The sequence below is a fragment of the Juglans regia genome, unplaced genomic scaffold (genome assembly GCF_001411555.2).
Source record: "Juglans regia cultivar Chandler unplaced genomic scaffold, Walnut 2.0 Scaffold_731, whole genome shotgun sequence".
NCBI lineage: Eukaryota > Viridiplantae > Streptophyta > Magnoliopsida > Fagales > Juglandaceae > Juglans > Juglans regia.
In genome coordinates, this window is record NW_023362206.1 from 9,269 (window position 1) to 27,244 (window position 17,976).

Genomic DNA, 17,976 nt, shown 5'->3' on the forward strand with positions numbered 1-17,976 from the left:
ATACACAAGAAAAACTTTGATTTAGACTGAATGGCATCCCCATGCAGGCACAAGTATTTGTATATGTTTAAGGGCATGATTATTACATTTATAACATCCAATTTAAAAGCCGCCTATATAATCGTTCCGATTCTACTTTCGAACGTGTGGTTTTGGTTGTGCTTCATTTAATGATGGGTCTTGTTTATTTTGATTGGGCTTGATGCTAAGATCATCCTATCATTTATGTGGGCCTTTGTGGTTGTGATACGCACACTTTTCCTGAGATGCAGCAATTCATTTGCAATAATTTCAATACAAATAGTATATATTGTAGGTCTTCTAGCTAGATCAGTTACAGTTGATAATTTTTTCAAACCCAATTCACTTTCTTTTTTCTTAATAGGTCCATCTTAATCCTAAAATAACTTTATTTCTTAGCTTCCCAACTATACTATCATTTGACTTAATAGCAATATGGACAAGACCAGTTGGATGACAATGTGTCAAAATACGAAAGAATATGTTGATGGTGTTAATGAGTTTTTAAAGTTTGCAAGTGACAACATGGGTATTGATGGGCTAATCTGTTGCCCATGTAAAAAGTGTTGCTTGTCTAAGTATTTCAAGGTCGATATGGTGCACGACCACTTGATTTACTATGGAATTTGTCAGGGTTACACAATTTGGCATGCTCATGGTGAGAAGGTAAATTTTACGCCCAATGTTGGTACTAATACCCCAGTCAATGATGAGCAAAGCCAAGAAGGACCTAGTGAGATGCATACAATGTTGCAAGATGTTTTACCTATGTTTGTACTTGGAGTGGTTGGAGGTGGGCTTGAAATGGGTGTGGAAGCTGAAGTGATAGATGGAAATTCTCAAGTTTCCAATGAGGGTGTTCAAAAGTTTTATAACATGTTGAAAGATGCCGATGAGCCATTATATGAAGGGTGTACAAAACATAGTAGGTTTAGTGCTATTGTACGTTTGTGGAATATGAAATGTTTAGATGGATGGAGTAACAATATCTTTGCAGAGCTTCTTGAGTTTCTAAATGAGTTACTTCCATCGGGAGCATCGTTACCTAAAACTACATATGAGGCTAAAAAGTTGATGAGTGACTTAGAGCTTGAATGTGTAAAAATCCCAGTATGTCCTAACGGTTGTATGTTGTTTTGGAAGAATAATGAAAATAGAGAAACATGTATATTTTGCCAAACTTCAAAATGGAAGCAAAATGCTGATACAAATGGAAGGAATAAAAGAAGCCTAGCAAAGGTTTTGCGTTGGTTTCCTTTGAAGTCAAGATTGCAAAGACTTTTCATGTCATCGAAAATTGCTTCACACATGAAGTGGCATGCTGAAGGTCGAATAGATGATGGTGTATTACGACATCCGGCCGATGGGATGGCTTGGAAGACGTTTGACTCACAACACAATGATTTTGTATCTGACCCACGCAATGTCAGACTTGGATTAGCCGCAGATGGATTTAATAACATGAGCATTTCTCACAGTACTTGGCCAATTATGATCATACCTTATAATTTGCCTCCATGGATGTGCATGAAACGATCGACTTTCATGTTATCATTGATAATCCTAGGCCCATCTTCAACCTCTATAAAAATAGATGTGTACCTCGAGCCTTCAATAACAGAATTGAAGGAATTATGGGAGGTCGGATCACCGACCTACAATGCCTACTCTAAAAGAATGTTTACGATGCGTGCAGCCTTGATGTGGACAATCAATGACTTTCTTGCATATGGTGATTTGTCTGGACGGAGTACGAAAGGTCGATTTGCATGTATTTGTTGTATGGATAATACGTGGTCTAAGTGGTTAAAACATGAAAAAAAGTTTTCATATATGGGACATAGAAGATTCTTACCGATGGATCATAGGTGGAGAAAGCAAGCTAGTGCATTTGATGGTACGAAAGAAATTAATCATCCGCCTATTGTGCCAAATGGAGATGACATTCTAAGACAATTAGAGAATGTTGAATATGTTGCTGACATGAAAAAAAGAAAAAGGACTAGTGAACATGATCTTGACGTGCAATCCATATGGAAGAAGTGCAGTATTTTCTTTGGCCTACCAATTTTGGAAAGGAAATTTGTTACGACACAATCTTGATGTAATGCACATAGAGAAGAACGTTGTTGATAATATAATTGGCACATTGTTGAATATTGATAGTAAATCAAAAGATAATTTGCAGGCACGCCTTGACTTAAAAAAGATGGGTTTGCGACTAGAACTTCATCCTATTCCCAAAGTTTCTAACAAGACATATTTACCTCTAGCTTCTTTCACAATGAGTAATGTGGAGAAAGATGATTTATTAACGATTATTAAAAATGTAAAGATGACAGATGGTTACGCCTCAAACGTTTCACGTTGTGTTAAACCTCGAAAACGTAATATAGAGGGTATGAAGAGTCATGATGGTCATATACTAATGCAACAACTGCTACCAATTGCATTGCCAAGTCCATATCTAAGAAGGTTGCAGAACCATTAATAGAGTTGTCTGCATTTTTTAAGGGAATTTGTTCCAAGACGTTGCGAGTAGAAGATTTAAATCGATTGGAGTCTAGAATACCCTACATACTGTGCCAATTGGAGATAATATTTCCACCTGGATTCTTCACTATTATGGTGCATTTGACTGTGCATTTAGTTGCTGAATGCAAGCTTGGTGGGCCAATTCATTATCGATGGATGTATCCTGTAGGGAGGTATGTTATAATTAGTATATCTAATATTAATGATTTGTACACAACTATGGTACAATTTCTTTGAAAATGATACTAGATTTGTTATCATGTTAGGTATTTACATTGACTTAAATTTCATGTACGTAATAAAGCTGCACCAGAAGGCTCCATTTCTGAAGGATACTTATTGGAGGCATTGTTGACGTTTTGTTCTTGTGATGCCCCGACTCCCACATACAAAAAATGTAGTACCCCGTATTTTAGTGTATTTTTATTGAAGGATTTATTATTATTAATTCAAATATTTATTCTCTTGTTTTAAAATTGTTGGATTTTTAGTTGGTTTATTTTTATGATTTTTAATTTTGTGAAAATTATTTTGAAGTGCTTTCTTATTATTAATTATTGTTATGCATTTAAATTTCCCTTTATTCTAAATTAATTTACTGTTGGATTTAATTATTTTATTTTCATTTTATCACTACGTTTAAATTATTTTATTTAACTTGCTGTTTTAAAATCGTTTTTGTTGGATCATTTTCGTTGTGACGCCCCGACTCCCATGTACAAAAACAAGGGAATCGTGACGTCAGAATGATGACAACACGGGTCACGCATCCCAACAAAATGTGCTCAAGTGTGTGCAACATGCAAAAGTGCATAATAAAAATCACAGCGGATAATATAAATAAGTCATCTAAGTACCAGAAGTTTAAATACAAATTACCTTTAAAAAGTTTATATAGTCATCCCAAATATATTACAAAGGCGATACATAAATTGATAAAAACGAAACTCAATAAACAGGAGCAATCCCAGATCACTCCACCAACGGAGCCAAGCTAAGGCTCGTCATCCTCATCTGCATCAAAATCTACTATACCATAAAATGGTACCACAGGTAAGTATAAACCAAACAACTCTTGGGATAAAGACATATTAATGCAACCAACATGCATTCATTCGACAAAATCCACATAGTCATAAAACACCATCTTTCCCCAAAAATGATTATTTCCAATACATGCCAAAATCCCATTTTGGCCCAAAAACATAGTCCGTTATTTTCCCAGAAAATGATTCACACAAAACAAACCATTTATTGGACACTGTAGGCGGGACTCTACCACCGTCCTTGCTTACCACCATCCCTATCGCGTGCACCGTAGGCGGGAATCACTGGCGGGACACAACCATCATCCCTGCTTACCACCATCCCTACCGCGTGCACCGTAGGCGGGAATCACAGGCGGGACTCTACCACCATTCCTGCTTACCACCATCCCAACAGTTCCTTTCCACACAATGAATAGTTATCAGAGCACTGTAGGAGGGAATGACAGGCGGGACTATACCACCATCCCTGCTTACCACCATCCCTACCGCGTGCACCGTAGGCGGGAATCACAGGCGGGACACAACCACCATCCCTGCTTACCAATATCCCTAACGCGTGCACCGTAGGCAGGAATGATAGGCGGGACTCTACCACTATCCCAGCTTACCACCATCCCTACAGTCTCTTTTCCTTTTTCTCAAACCAGTCAATCCAATCGTTTCAAACACACTCAAAATCATTTCACATAAAAATCCAATTTTCAAATAAACACATGAACATGTGTGCAATCATGTGAAAACCCAGTTTCCTTTACAAACATGAACATGCGTGCAAATATGCCATATACATGAAACAACACCACAACAACCAACAATGCAAACCAATCACACAATAACTCCGTCCATAATCCATCCGACCCTCGAACTCCGCAGACTCAGTCCGGCATGTCCAACCAAATCACAATAATATGTGTTAGTGCAAAAATATATTTAAATCACGATAGTCCTTTGGAAAAATACTTACAGTGCTATATAATAATTTTCGAAGGATCACGAAGCTGTAAGAAGTGGCGGCTCAACAACGTAACAGTGTAAAATACAATGTGGTCGTGGGTCTCAAAAACCCACTTTTGAACGGAGACAAACCAAGACCCGAAATGGTGGCGGCGCAAAGGGTGGCTTTAGTCCAAAAATGCCCAAATCGGAGATGGAGATAGATAGGCTTCACCGGTGGTAGATCGGAGCTGGGAATGGGTGCATTAGATTGCTAGGAGGTCGAGGATGAAGTGGTGAAGATATAGTGGCCGAAGGTGGTGTGACGGCAGCTCTAGAACGAAGGGAAGGCCGCGGCTTTGGGCTGTTCGTGGAGGCTACTGGCGGCGCAAGGGAGGTTGAGGTTGGAAGGGAGTGATCGCCGGCCGAAAGGGAAGAGGTTAGGCTGGGCGGTGAGGGCTACGGCGGCGGCGGAACGGCGCAAGGAATGCCACGGCTTGCATCGTGCGTGGAGGAGAACGACGAAACGAGGGGGGATGGAATTTTGGAGGTGAGGTCGCCGGCCGATGGGGAAGCGAATGGTAGGGCAGGTGACGGACATGAGCGGCGCACGGCGGCGCTGTGGGTGGAGGAGAAAACGGACGGGGAGGGAGTGCAGGGGCTTTGCACTCGGGGAGAGAGAAGGAAGAGAAAGAAAATGGAGAAAAAGAAAAAGAAAAGAAAAATGGGAAAAATAAAAGTGAGGGAAAATAAATGAGGTCCAATCATCACATCTTAGTCACAAAAATGATCCAACGAAAATAATTTCAAAACAGTAAGTTAAATAAAATAATTTAAACGTAATGATAAAATGAAGATAAAATAATTAAATCCAACAATCAATTAATTTAAAATAAAGAACAATTTAAATGCATCACAATAATAAATATTAAGAAAACATATCAAATTTAATTTTTGCAAATTTTAAAAAATCATAAAAATAAACCCACTAAAAATCCAACAATTTTAAAATAAGAGAATAAATTTTTGAATTAATAAAAATAATCCTTCAATAAAAATACACTAAAATACGAGGTGTTACATCCTTCCGCCTTAAAATAAAATTTCGTCTGCAAAATTTGTAGAGCCAAACATCATGCTAAAGCATGATACAAGACACAACCAGAACACGCTTAAGAAAAATCACATGACCTCCAAGACCCAACGGGTATGGGTACGGCTTGCATAACTTTTCCCAAAACCCAAGAATAAACCACACAAGGCATTCATTACGAAAGATCAAGTTAGACCCTTACCTGCTATAACTCCAGTGTCCTGAGTCTCTGGAACCTCGTTGTCAGCACTACCAGGAGTCAACGCGTACATCCGAGCCTGACCTAATTGCCTCTGACCAGTTCTACCACCTCGATGACAACCCTGATTCGCTTGGGTTCGATTAGGACACTCAAGAGCAAAGTGTCCAGTCTGACCGCACTCAAAGCACTGGTTCCTACCCTGACGGCACTCGCCCTCATGAGCTCTATTACATCTGCCACAAACTGGAGCTCGACCCCCAATAAGTACACCGGAGGCTGCCTGCGATCGAGACCCGATCCTCTGCAAGAACTTTTGCGGCGACCCGGAGCAGCTCCCTTCACCATCAACGTTTAGTCGCTTCTTACCCGGAGAGGAGCCTACCACAGCACCTCGCTCCCGCTCAGCAATACAGGCCACCTCAACCAACCTCTGAAAGTTTTGGATTTGCAGGCATGCGACTTGTCTGCGGATCTGAGAGCGCAACCCTTCCTGAAAACGTTCGGCCCGCAACTCTTCGGTGGCTATTAAATGAGACACAAAACGCCCAAGCTCTATAAATTTTCTGGCATATTGCTCGACAGTCATATCCCCTTGGACCAAGTTATTGAATTCCTGAGCCTTTTGCCATCTCACAAAACAGGGAAGAAGCAATCGTCAAACTCTTTCTTGAAGCGCTGCCAAGACACAGCGGCCAAAGATCCCAACTCCATCTCTAGGAGTTCCCGCTTATTCTTCCACCAATTAGCTGCTTCACCTTGCAACAGGTAACTCCCATACAACACCTTATGGGCCTTTGTACAACCACAGACTTCGAACGTCCTTTCGAGGTCTTCAATCCACCTCCCAGCTCGAAGTGGATCCTCTTCGCTCGTGAAGGCAGGAGTCCGATGTGCCAAGAAACGCTCATAGGTGCACCCGACTTGCACCACCCTATTCTGCTCTCCTTGCTGTGGACAAAAATTCTGCTGAAGGAACTCTGTCATTCTATTCAACGCCCTTGCCATGGTGTAATTCCCATCACCCCCCGGTAATTCATCCTCGGGCTCATTGGTTGGCCTTCTTGGTCGTACCATCTTCTTGCCATAGCGTAACCCTTAACCCCACTTCCAATACAAAACAAACTAAAATATAATTATAGCAAAATAAATTTGAAATACAACAATATAACATAAAATAAAATAGAATAAAACCAACAAAATAAAATAATATAAGACAAAATAAATAAAACAAATGAAGTAGTACACAGTAAAATAATTAAAACAAATAAAATATCCTACCATAAAATAAAAATAACTAAATAAAATAAATAAACATAAAATAAAATAAATAAACAAACAAAGTAATGTACAATAAAATAAATAACCCAATTAAAATAACATACTTCCAACAAAAAAATTTTAAATCACTATTTAAAATTTTCTGGTACTTCACCTAAGGGACATGTGGTTTTACCAAGAGTCGAACTGCTCTGATACCACTTGTGACGCCCCGACACCTACGTACAAAAACAAGAAAATCGTGACGTCAGGATGATGACAACACGGGTCACGCATCCCAATGAAATGTGCTCAAGTGTGTGCAACATGCAAAAGTGCATAATAAAAATTGCAGCGGATAATATAAATAAGTCATCTAAGTACCAGAAGTTTAAATACAAATATTCAAAACAAATTACCTTTAAAAATTTTATATAGTCATCCCAAATATATTACAAAGTTGATACATAAATTGATAAAAATGAAACTCGATAAACAAGAGCAATCCCAAATCACTCCACCAACGGAGCCAAGCTAAGGCTCGTCATCCTCATCTGCATCAAAATCTACGATACCATAAAATGGTACCACAGGTAAGTATAAAGCAAACAACTCTCGGGATAAAGACATTAATGCAACCAACATGCATTCATACGACAAAATCCACTTAGCCATAAAACACTATCTTTCCCAAAAAATGATTATTTCCAACACACGCCAAAATTCCATTTTGGCCCAAAAACATAGTCCGTCATTTTCTCAGAAAATGATTCACACAAAACAAACCATTTATTGGACACTGTAGGCGGGAATCGCAGGCGGGACTCTACCACCATCCCTGCTTACCACCATCCCTACCGCGTGCACCGTAGGCGGGAATCACAGGTGGAACTCTACAACCATCCTTGCTTACCACCATCCCTACAGTTCCTTTCCACACAATGAATACTTATGCGGGACTATACCACCATCCCTACTGCATGCACCGTAAGCGGGAATCACAGGCGGGACACAACCACCATCCCTAATGCGTGCACCGTAGGCGGGAATCACAGACGTGACTCTACCACCATCCCTGCTTACCACCATCCCTACAGTCTCTTTTCCTTTTTCTCAAACCAGTCAATCCAGTCGTTTCAAACACATTCAAAATCATTTCACTTGAAAATTTAATTTTCAAATAAACACATGAACATGTGTGCAATCATGTGAAAACCCAGTTTCCTTTACAAACATGAACATGCGTGCAAATATGCCATATACATGAAACAACACCACAACAACCAACAATGCAAACCAATCACACAATAACTCTGTCCATAATCCATCCGACCCCCAAACTCCTCGGACTCAGTCCGACATGTCCAACCAGATCACAATAATATGTGTTAGAGCAAAAATATATTTAAATCACGATAGTTCTTTGGAAAAATACTTACAGTGCTATATAATAATTTTTGAAAGATCACGAAACTGCAAGAAGTGGCGACTCAGCAACGTAACAGTGTAAAATACACTGTGGCCGTGGGTCTCAAAAACCCACTTTTGAACTGGGACAAACCAAGACCCGAAATTGATAGGGTAGGACTTAGAGATGTCGGTGAAGCCAATGGTGGTGGTGGTTTGCCGTGCGTGGCGGCGCAAAGGGTGGTTGCAGGCCAAAAATGTCCAAATCGGAGATGGAGATAGATAGGCTTCATCGGTGGTAGATCGGAGTTGGGAATGGGTGCATTGGGTTCCTAGGAGGTCGAGGATGAAGTGGTGAAGATATGGTGGCCGGAGGTGGTGCGACGGCGGCGCTAGAACGAAGAGAAGGCCGCGGCTTTGGGCGGTTCGTGAAGGCTACCGGCGGTGCGAGGGAGGTTGAGGTTGGAAGGGTGTGATCACCGGCCGGAAGGGAAGAGGTTAGGTTGGGCGGTGAGGGCTACGGCGGTGGCGCAACAGCGAAAGGAATGCCGCGGCTTGCGTTGTGCGTGGAGGAGAACGACGGAATAGGGGGGCTGGAATTTGGGAGGTGGGGTCGCCGGCCGATGGGGAAGCGAATGGTTGGGGAGGTGACGGACACGAGCAGCGCACGGCGGCGCTGTGAGTGGAGGAGAAAACAGACAGGGAGGGAGTGCAGGGGCTTCGCACGTGGGGAGAGAGAAGGAAGTGAAAGAAAATGGAGAAAAAGAAAAAGAAATGAAAAAGGGGAAAGAGAAAAGTGAGGGAAAAGAAATGAGGTCCAATCCTCACATCTTGGGTCACAAAAATGATCCAACGAAAATAATTTCAAAACAGTAAGTTAAATAAAATAATTTAAACGTAATGATAAAATGAAGATAAATTAATTAAATCCAACAATCAATTAATTTAAAATAAAGAACAATTTAAATGCATCACAATAATAAATATTAAGAAAACATATCAAATTTAATTTTCGTAAATTTTAAAAAATCATAAAAATAAATCCACTAAAAATCCAATAATTTTAAAATAAGAGAATAAAATTTTGAATTAATAAAAATAATCCTTCAATAAAAATACACTAAAATACGGGGTGTTACATTCGTGACCCAAGATGTGAGGATTGGACGTCATTTCTTTCCCTCCATTTTCTATTTCCTATATTTTTCTCTTTTTCTTCTTTTTTTTTTCCTTCTCCTTCCAGTTCTCTCCCGCGCGGCACCTCCTCCCTCTCTCTCCCTGTGCGCTTCTCCTTCTCCACCCAGTCGCCGCTGTGCGCCGCCGTGCGCGATACCGCCCCTCCCATCAGCTTCCCCATCGGCCGGTGACACCACCCCACCAATCTCAGCCCCTAACTCGCCGCCGATAGCCCCCACGCACCACCCCAAACAGCGACGCTCTCTTCACTCCAGAGCCGCCGTCGCGCCACCACCGGCCACCATTTCTTCACCACTTCATCCTCGACCTCCTAGCAACCCAATGGACCCAACCCCATCTCCTATCTGTCACCGGTGAAGCACATCCAACCCCATTTCCGATTTGGGTATTTTTGGTCTTCAACCACCCTTTGCGCCGCCACCCACGGCCAACCACCACCACTACTAGCTTCATCGACATCCCTAAGCCCTACCCTATCAATTTCGGGTCTTACTTTGTCTCCATTCAAAAGTGAATTTTTGAGACCCACGGCCACAATGTATTTTACACTGTTACGTTGTTGTGTCGCCACCTTTTGCACGTCTGTGATCCTTCGGAAATTATTATATAGCACTGTAAGTATTTTTCCAAAGAACTATCGTGATTTGAATATATTTTTGCACTAACTCATATTATTGTGATCTGGTTGGACATGCCGGATTGAGTCCGGGGAGTTCGAGGGTAGAATGGATTGTGGATGGGGTTGTTGTGTGTTTGGTTTGCATTGTTGGTTGTTGGTATGGTGTTGTTCATGTACTTGGCATATTGCATGCATGATCATGTTTGTAAATGAAACTAGGTTTTCGTGTACATACATTCATGTTCATCATGTGTTTATTGAAAACTGAGTTTTCAGGTGTTTATTTAAAAATTGGATTTTCATGTGAAATGATTCTGAGTGTGTTTGAAACAACTGGATTGACTAGTTTGAGAAAAAGGAAAAGAGACTGTAGGGAAGGTGGTAAGCAGGGATGGTGGTAGAGCCCCGCCTGCGATTCCCGCCTACGGTGCACGCGGTAGGGATGGTGGTAAGCAAGGATGGTGGTTGTGTCCCGCCTATGATTCCCACTTACGGTGCACGCAGTAGGGATGGTGGTATAATCCTGCCTGTGATTCCCACCTACAGTGCTTTGATAAGTATTCATTGTGTGGAAAGGAACTGTAGGGATGGTGGTAAGCAAGGATGGTGGTAGAGTCCCGCCTGTGATTCCCGCCTACGGTGCACGCGGTAGGGATGGTGGTAAGCAGGGATGGTGGTTGTGTCCCGCCTGTGATTCCCGCCTACGGTGCACGCGGTAGGGACGGTGGTACAGTCCCGCCTGCAATTCCTGCCTACAGTGTCCGATAAATTGTTTGTTTTGTGTGAATCATTTTCTGGGAAAATGACAGACTATGTTTTCGGGCCAAAATGGGATTTTGGCGTGTGTTGAAAATAATCATGTTTTGAGAAAAATGGTATTTTATGGCTAAGTGTATTTTGTCATATGAATGCATGTTAGTTGCATTAATATGTTTTTATCCCGAGAGTTGTTTGGTTTATACTTACCTGTGGTACCACTTTATGGTATCGCAGATTTTAATGCAGATGTGGATGACGAGCCTTAAACTTGGCTCCGTTGGTGGAGTGATCTGGGATTACTCCTGTTTATCGAGATTCGCTTTATCAATTATTTATGTATTTGTCTTGTAATATATTTTGGGATGACTGTATAACTTTTTAAGGATAATTTGTTTTGAATATTTGTATTTAAAATTATGGTACTTAGTTGACTTAATCCGCTGCGTTGTTATTGTACACCGTTGCCTGTACACACACTTGGCACTATCGTTGGGATGCGTGACCATGTTGTCGTCATCCGGGTGTCTCAATTCCCGTGTTCCTGTACATGGGATTCGGGGGTGCCACAAAAAAAATACGAGAATCGTGACATCGGGATGATGACAACACGGTCACGCATCCCAACAAAAGTGCCAAGTGTGTGTGTACATACAACAATGTACAATAAACAACACAGCGGATAGATATAAATAAGTCAACTAAGTACCAGAATTTTAAATACAAATATTCAAAACAAAGCATCTTTACAAAAAGTTATAGTCATCCTAAATAAAATATATACATGTCTCAAACCAGAATACGAGTGATCTCAATCACTCCTTGGGCGGAGCCGAATCCTCAGGCTCACCTTCATCCTCCTCTGCATCAAAATCTGCGTTACCATAGAATGGTACCGCAGATAAGTATAAACCAAACAACCATGGGTTAAAAACATATTGGTGCAACTAACATGCATGCATATGATGAAATATGTGTCAGATCCAAAAATATCATTTTTTCCGAAAATAGATATTTTTCAACACACGCCAAAATCTCATTTTGGCCCAAAAATAATAGTCCGTCATTTTCTCAGAAAATGACCCAAATCAATAAAACATCATTTTCCCAAAAAATGAATCACATAAAATCCTTTTATTCAACACACGTTATTTTCCCAGAAAATAGACCATTAATCCATTAACCATATGCACCATGATCTCCCCTAGGAATCATCTGCACGTCCTAGCTTCGTAGCGATGCTCAGTTTCGCGCCCAGCGCGTTTGGGCCAAGCACCCACTACCCAACGAGCGATGCCTAGTTCCGAGCCCAGAGCGTTCGTGGCCAAGCATCCTCTAGCCCCCACTAGCAGAGGGGCCACGGAGTCGGCATGAGACCATCTCGTCCAATCCCGTTGTTGCCCAGCGACAACCCAGGGGACGTCACTCAGCATATTCCGCTCCCGAGTGATCAGAGGAGCTCCACTGAGATAATGCCCCATCTCGGCTTGGGGTCGTCATACACATGCACCCAAAATCCTTTAACACATGAAAACCCAGTTTTCAATAAACACACGAACATGAATGCATGTACATGAAAACCCAGTTTCCTTTACAAACATGATCATGCGTGCATTATGCCATGTACATGAACAACACCATACCGACAACCAACATTTCATAATACCAACCAAACACACAACTTCGTCCACAATCCATCCGACCCCCGAACTCCACGGACTCAGACTGGCATGTCCAACCAGATCACAATAATATGAGTTAGTGCAAAAATATATTTAAATCATGATAGTTCTTTGAAAAAATACTTACAACGCTATAATATAATTTTCGAAGGATCCCGGAGGTGCAAGAAGTGGTGGCTCAACAACGTAACAATGTAAAATACACTGTGGCCGTGGGTCTCAAAAACCAACTTTTGAACAGAGACAAATCAAGACCCAAAATTGATAGGGTAGGACTTAGAGATGTCGGTGAAGCTAGTGGTGGTGGTGGTTTGCAGTGGGTGGCGGCGTAGAGGGTGGTTTTTGGCCAAAAATGTCGAAATCGAAGATGGAGATAGATAGGCTTCACCGGTAGTAAATCAGAGCAAAGGATGGGTGCATTGGGTAGCTGGGAGGTCGAGGATGAAGTGGTGAAGAAATGGTGGCCGGAGGTGGCGCGACGGCGGCGCTAGAACGAAGAGAAGGCCGTAGCTTTGGGCGGTTCGTGGAGGCTAACGGCGATGCGAGGGAGGCTGAGGTTGGAAGGGTGTGATCGCCGGCCGGAGGGGAAGAGATTGGTCTAGGCGGTGAGGGCCACTGTGGCGCTGCGGCGGTGGGCTGGGAGAGGCGAAGCAGACGCACAGGGAAGGGGAGAGAAGGACGTCGCCCGCGGGAAGAAAAAGTAGGGGAAGAAAGGTAAGAAAAAGAGAAAAAGAAAAGTGGGGAAAAGAAATGAGGTCCAATCCTCACATCTTGGGAAATTGATAGTGCTTTCACGCCCCGTATAGGGAAATTGATCTTAATGAGACAACGTTACGGTAAACTCTGAAAGAGGATAGAACAGGCCTTGCCATGGTCAGTGGAGACAGAGACCAGAGAACCTACGTTCGAGAATGAGACTTTGATCCTAACAGGCGAGCTACTCCAACAAGGCCAGTTTAGTCTGATTTTTTGAATTAGATCGCTCATACCAAAGGGCTTCTGCCACTCCCTTCTCAGGGAACCGTATGTGAGACTTCTGCATCATACGGCTCCGCCCGAGCTTCCGTCGTCGGCCCTTGTCATTAGACCACTATCTATCTATGCATGTATTTTCCACCTAGACTCTTGAATCTTTTGCTTCTCGGGTGGTGGCAAAGAATGCAGCTTGCGTTGCGGGAGATGCCACTACGAAAATGATTTCAAAACAGCAAGTTAAATAAAACAATCTAAACATAGCGGTTAAATGAAAATAAAATAATTAAACCCAACAATAAACTAATTTAAAAAGAAGAACAGTTTAAATGCATAACAAAAATTAAATATTAAGAAAACATATCAAATTTAATTTCCACAATTTAAAGATCATAAAATAAACCATCTAAAAATATCCGATAATTTTAAAACAAGAGAATAAATTTTTGAATTATTAAAAATAATCATTCAATAAAAATACACTAAAATACGGGGTGTTACATCCTCTCCCACTTAAATAAAATTTCGTCCTCGAAATTGGCAAGGTCAAACATTAAAACTTGGACAGGAATAAGATTCGACTAAGAGCAAACTTAAGAAACATACCGCCAGGGTCAATCAAACAAATACGGATATTGCTCCCTCATGTCGGCTTTTCTCTCCCAAGAGAAATCTTGAGCCAACGGATCACCCCATGACACTTTCACCAAAGGTATTGTCTTGGACCTTAACCTTTGCTCTTTCCAATCCACAATCTGCGTCAGGGCAACTTCATAAGTAAGGTCAGGCTGAAGTTGAATGCGTTCTGGGTCGACAAAACGCAGTTCTTGTTGTCCAAAACTCTTCTTCCATGACGATTCATGGAACACATCGTGAACTTCTCCAAAATAGTCCGGCAATGCAACTCTATAAGCAACAAGCCGAACTTTCTCTACAATCTGAAAAGGTCCAATATACCTTAGACTAAGTTTTTCCCTTCTTACCAAAGCGCTTAACGCCTTTCATAGGAGAGACTTGAGATAAACCCAATCACCTACCTCAAAGGATAAGTTTCTTCTCCTCGTATCTACATAACTCTTCTAACGACTCTGTGCTTCCGCCATTTTAGTCCTTATAAACCGAACTTGATCTCTCATTTCTTGAATTATCTCAGGCCCAGTCAATTTACTCTCGCTAACTTCATCCCAACACAAAGGTGATCTACACTTCCTTCCATACAAACCTTCATATGGGGCCATCTGAATGGAGGCATGAAAACTGTTATTATAAGCAAATTCTATTAATGATAGATGATTCTCCCAACTCCCCTGAAATTCCATGACACAAGCCCACAAGATGCCCTCAAGAGTCTGAATAGTGCGCTTTGATTGACCGTCAGTTTGAGGGTGATATGCAGTACTAAACTTCAACTTAATGCCTAAAGCTGCCTGCAAACTCTTCCAAAAACGAGACGTGAACCGTGGGTCCCAATCCGACACAATACTCTTGGGTACTCCATGCAACGCACTACCTCTTGACATACAACCGAGTCAGCTTACCCAAAGAGTCTATATTATTGATAGGCAAGAAATGGGCACTTTTGGTCAACCGATCAACAATCACCCAAACTGAGTTCTTTCCACTAGGAGTCCTCGGCAAACCCACAACAAAATCCATAGAAATATCATCCCTCTTCCACTTAGGAATAGGGAGAGGTTGAAGTTTACCAGGGGGTCTTTGATGCTCAATCTTAACTTGACAGCATGTGACACATTTCTCAATAAACATGACGATATCCATCATACTCTCATTAGCCTCCCAGTGGCACATCACGCCTAATATTCCTAGGGTGACTATGCTATCCAAAATTTCTTTTTTCACAAGAACCTTAATACAACATCCAGTAAATTCCCATGATTAATAGCTCCATACAATAATTTGTGCTAACCTCGATCGACTCCTATGCTATAACTTCTAAACCTTCATTGTATTCTACCTTTAGTAACCTAATGGACACTTCCAAAGTTAACAGTCAATAACATACTTGGTCCAACTGAGTAATTAATCTCCAACTACAAGTATCGTCTCAAAATTTCATGTCACCACTAATTCCTCAAAATCAACACAAAATCCAAACTCCTAACTACAACCAAAAATATCGCACTCCTGCTACGCACTCCAATAATTCGCCACATGCATAAAATTTATGTCCTTATAAAACTAACATCATCGAGTACAAGGTGGCTCCATATCTACTAACCAAAAACTCTTGTAATAATTTTGTAGAAAATACTCTTTCCCAAAACCATGAGTTATCACTCATATTCCTCAATTAACTCCCGCTGCCTTGATCAAAATCAATATTCCATAAAATACATTCATTATCATAGACAGAAAACTAATATCAATCAACCTCAGCATCCCAAATTGAAAACAAGTAACCTCAACCCAAAATACATCCGTCTCATCTACGATAAGGAACATACCTTAAAAGGCTCGATTCCAACTCGGCCAACCAATAAGAGCGCCTATAAACTCCTACCCGACAACCTAAACCCAAAAGCTCGCCACCTACATTCTGAATGACATTTAATCTAGCAGTAACTAAACTCACAACGAACCACCATTGACTTCACCAAAACATTATCAAAACCTTCATGGTAACTTGCCCTCCTACTTGTACTCCTATAAGCTAGTATTAGCATGACTAGTTCTTCCAATAGTACATCACTACTAAACCTCAAAGCAAACCGTACTACTCAAATCATCAATCCACCAAAAGCCAATGCAAATCATCCAAGGATCCTAATGCTTTATTAGCTCACCTACTTGATCATATTATCCACCGCTGATGCCTAAGCTTCAACTTCCAAGATCTTATCATACACCAAACATGACGACCCATCAATCTCTCTTCAAGTTAATAGTAATGTCCTTAATCCAACCAACTAGATGCTCAATCTCCAAAGAAAGTATAACCTCAAAATTTAAATTCCTAAGCAACCTCAAGTCACAATTAATTCCTGTAGATAATCACAATAATTATTGCCAACCATTATTTCATTGAGTAATCCGCTTCGACTACACATTCCGATTGACTCACCAAAAAACTCCAAACCAAAATCTCTTGAATTTAATACTATTGTAATTACCCATCTTCAACATCTACCCAAGACACTTCTTCCAAGCCAAAATGAGACTAGGATCTGTACTCTCCGAAATACATACACACTCACCACTACTACGCATCGATCTCATGCACCCTTAGTCAAAACCAAAAAGCCTCCAAACATGCAAGTGATCCATCGTTACCATTTCCATCATCTGGACTTATATCCTCGAAATCAACAAGAATCATTTCCTAAATTCGCGCCATCTATTATCCTTAAAATTGATATGGATTAAATCCTCAACCTATCACTGACCTCCAGCTAAAAACAATCATTTTCCAAACTAGATCAACATCTTCAATCCTAAAAAAAAATATACAAACTAGATCATTACCTTCCATCTCCAAAGAAATTCTTTTTCTCATATCAGTAACTCAACTCTGATCAATCCTAATTTAATGGTTACAACCTAATCAGTCTCCAAAATAATTCATGCTAGCACACCAAGCCTGTGGAACTGAAAACTCCAATCTCATTATAAATCAGTTCGTCAAGCTGCAATTCTAAAATCTTAAACTATAATAGAATCACTTTCCGAAATATGTAAAATCGATGAACTTATATCTAAAACATTCACCTTATAAAGCTTGTAAATTCTAAAGCCCCAAATGATATCAAATTGCTTATCCGAGTTGGCAAAATCTATAACTTCTAATTTAAGTAATCCCTCAAATGCTTGTTGAACCTACAACCCTAAATCCCATAAACTTATTTCCTAAGAACTATAGGGCCCCAAACCTTAGATAAACTTATCATAAATCTATCCTTGAAGTTTGTTGAACTTACAACCTCCTTATTCTAAAGCCTCATGTCATATCTCCACGAAATCTAAAATCTCAATTATCCTATTCCCCAAAGAGATCATGCAAACCATGCCATTCCCTTCATGCCTCGAGATTATAACAACAACCCAAGTCGTTAAGAGCTTAGACATACGCCACTAAATATTAATACCTATCAAAGACATCCTCGGTTGTACCATCTTCCTGTCATAGTGTAAACGTTAACCACTTTTCAACTCCGGACAAGCCAACGAAATAAAACAAAACAAAATAAAATAAAATAAAATTTCATAAATAAAATAGCATAAGACAAAATGAATAA

The 17,976-nt window shown here is 40.8% G+C and overlaps 1 protein-coding gene across 1 annotated transcript; it reads left to right on the top strand.

Moving 5' to 3' along the window:
* Positions 1 to 456: 456 nt before the first annotated feature.
* On the top strand, positions 457 to 2,124 carry LOC108993672. The gene has a single exon (XM_018968656.1). The coding sequence runs from the start codon at positions 457 to 459 to the stop codon at positions 2,122 to 2,124; it is 1,668 nt and encodes a 555-aa protein (XP_018824201.1).
* Positions 2,125 to 17,976: the final 15,852 nt, after the last annotated feature.

Excerpts from the sequence above, each read along its gene's own strand:
- LOC108993672 (XM_018968656.1), top strand. The coding sequence starts at position 457 with ATGGACAAGACCAGTTGGATGACAATGTGTCAAAATACGAAAGAATAT.